The sequence below is a fragment of the Apteryx rowi genome, unplaced genomic scaffold, assembly GCF_003343035.1.
Source record: "Apteryx rowi isolate R43461 unplaced genomic scaffold, aptRow1 scaffold_190, whole genome shotgun sequence".
In the NCBI taxonomy this organism is placed as follows: domain Eukaryota; kingdom Metazoa; phylum Chordata; class Aves; order Apterygiformes; family Apterygidae; genus Apteryx; species Apteryx rowi.
Window position 1 is genome coordinate 1,467,684 of NW_020448197.1, and position 2,617 is coordinate 1,470,300.

Sequence of the window (2,617 nt, forward strand, 5' to 3'; positions counted from 1 at the left end):
GGGATGCATCAGAGACGGCCCCGCTCTGGCCAAAAACAGATTAAATGTCATTTTTATTTCGCACCAAAAAAAAAAAAAATGTACAAAAGAAGAGGTGAGTGGAGATTTAATTGCTTATATTAAAAATCTACCGGGTGAGACTGAGCCGTTTCCACCAAAGTCAGCGCAGATCTGCGGCGATGTTTCTTCCTCCTCCTCCACYGCTGGATGCTCGCGCTCCAAAGCCCCTATTCCCGTCGGCCGGGCCAGGGCCGGGGGCGCCCGCCTGCCCCCTCCTCGGGTCACCGGGGGGGGTCCCTGTCCCCTGGGGGGGCCCTGTCCACAGCCCGGTCCTGGACCGCTTCATCCCTCCGGAAACCATTGGCAGCATCCCTGCCCCGGGCTCCATCCTGCCYGGTCCCAGCACCCCCCCCCACTGCCCCGGCCAGGGGGTCGCTGGCTCCGGCATCCCCGGGTGACACCGTCACACTGCGTCCAGAACCGGGCGCTAATTCGGGGGGAGGCGGAAAGGGGGAGCGGAGGGAGGGGGTGGCCTCGGGCCGTTTCGATTTGCTTTGACGATTATTATTATTATTATTATTATTATTATTTTCTGTATTCCCGTGTACGTATTTTTGTCCCTTTTCCCTCTGTACAACATGAGCGGTATGGTCATGGGCGTTACAGCGACATGGTGACGGTACGCGAGGTGAGCTGACGGCCCCCCCCGGCCCCCGCGGCCGCCCCGGCGCTCACTGGAGCAGGGCCCGGATCTGTTTGGACGTGGTGTCGTCGTTGAGGTGCCGAGTGGTGTACCTGCGCGGGGAGCAGCGGGCTTTACCCCGCGGCCCCCTCCGCCACCGCCCGGCCCCGGCCCCCTCCCTTAACCTGAACCCCGGGGCTGTGCCGACCGGAGGAAGGGTGCTGGGGGGGGTCCCCAGCGCCGTGGCAGAGCCCGACTCACCTCAGCGCGTTCAGGAGCCCCTCGGTGCTGTTTGAAGGTTGGTCTTTCAGGACTTTGATGCATCCTTTCATCTGCCGGGGTGGGGAGAGGTGGTGAGCGCCCGGACGCGCCGCGGGAAACCCCCCCCCCCGGCAAAGCCCGGCACCCTCCTCTCTCAGCCTTCCTCCTCCCCGCCGTGTCCCAGCCAGCTCCATCCTCCTCCTCTTYGCCCAGGGGAAGAGAAATTCCCCTCCGGACCGGCTCAGGCGGCGACGTCTCCGTGGGAGACATCCGGCATGGCTCCGACCCTCCCGCGGCGCGGCGCCCCGGYGCTCACTCACGTCAATCTTGGAGGTCTTCGCGAAGGCGCCCACGGGGTGGACGTGGTCGTAGAGGATGATGACGCCGACCATGACGCGCATGCAGAAGAGGAGGGTCTCGGTGTTGGTGAAGCGGCTCCGGTACTCCCTGCCGCCGGGAGAGGGTGGGCGTGAGCCCGGCACCCCGGGAGCGACGCCGCTTTCCCGCGGGAGCGCGCGGCGCCGGGTACTCACGGGGTCTCCAGCATCACCCGGCACACGCAGGCCATGGTGCTGAGGCAGTCGGTCGTGTCCTCGATCGGCAGCGTCTTGTTCTGGAAGGGGAGAGGTCCGGGAGGSTGGCGCTTCCCCGCCGGCGCCCCCAGCCCCAGCCCCACGCCGTGCCCCGGCCCCGCTCACCTCGGACACGAACTTGGTGGTGGCGTTGCTGAGCGTCTTGAGCATGGGGGTGGCCTCGGCGTAGAAGAGGGACATCCTGTTGGCCATCTCGTTGTTCACCTCGCTCTCCGCGTCCAGCTGCAGGTTGTTGATGCGGTTGCGGCTGATGGTTCTCCTGTAGTAGCTGAAGTCGTTCTGGATGGCGGGGTTGGTCATCTGCGGGGGTGGCCGGCCGGGCGCATTAGCGGCGCGAGCCCGGGGGACGGCGAGGGACCCCCCCCGCACACACACACCCCCCGGCGGGGGGGCTCGGGGAGGTACCTTGAGCTCGTCGAAGCTGAGGGTGAAGTGGAGGATCTCGGCGAACTGCTTGGCCAAGGCTTGCTCGCGCTCGAGGTGCTGCGTCGGGGCGTACGGGGGGCTGGTCAGCGCCTCCAGCAGGCTCCGCAGGGCGTTTTCTGGCGAGGGCAAGCACAGCGGGGTCCTCGTCCCGCCCAGGGTGTGCGTGTGGCGGGGGGGGGGGGGAACCGAGGCACGGGGCGGCGCGGCATCCGCCCCGCGGGCGCCTCCGCGGCCCCCCTGCGCGGGGACGGCGGGGGGAAACGCGGGGACCGAGGCGCTCACCGAGCCGCAGCGAGAACTCGTAGAAGCGCTTCAGCTTGGCCACGAGGGGACACACGGCGTGCCAGGCCTTCTCCTGCAGCTGCAGGTCGCCGGGGTTTTGGATGGCCTGCGGGGAGGAGAGCGCCGGCGGTTGCCCCCGAGCCGAGCCACGGCGGGGTGGCACGACACGACGGGGCGGGCGGGCGCCGGGGCTTGCACCCACCTCTCGGATCTCCTGCCCGGCGCCCGTGTAGGACTGCAGCTCGGCCAGGACAGCCTGCGCCTCCTCCAGCACCGCGTTCACCTGGTTCCACACCGCCGTCTCGGCCTCCGTGGGCTGCGCATCTGCGGCGGAGCGCCCCAGGGAGAGAAACCCGCAGGGCTCTGAGCGGCG

General features: G+C 68.0%; 1 protein-coding gene across 4 annotated transcripts in view; it reads right to left on the reverse strand.

Annotated features, from left to right (window-relative positions):
• Positions 1-56: 56 nt before the first annotated feature.
• Positions 57-2,617, reverse strand: part of LOC112964425 (protein FAM49A-like) — a 5,058-nt gene continuing 2,497 nt past the window's right edge. For all 4 annotated transcript variants that reach the window (XM_026062543.1, XM_026062544.1, XM_026062545.1 and 1 more), the window contains 8 exons: positions 2,447-2,568; positions 2,245-2,350; positions 1,942-2,078; positions 1,642-1,836; positions 1,477-1,556; positions 1,264-1,390; positions 944-1,014; positions 57-795 (listed from right to left, as the gene is read on the reverse strand). In XM_026062543.1, coding sequence (XP_025918328.1) covers positions 732-795; positions 944-1,014; positions 1,264-1,390; positions 1,477-1,556; positions 1,642-1,836; positions 1,942-2,078; positions 2,245-2,350; positions 2,447-2,568 — 902 coding nt within the window. In that variant the 3' untranslated portion in view covers positions 57-731. The remainder of the gene's footprint in view (positions 796-943; positions 1,015-1,263; positions 1,391-1,476; positions 1,557-1,641; positions 1,837-1,941; positions 2,079-2,244; positions 2,351-2,446; positions 2,569-2,617) is intronic.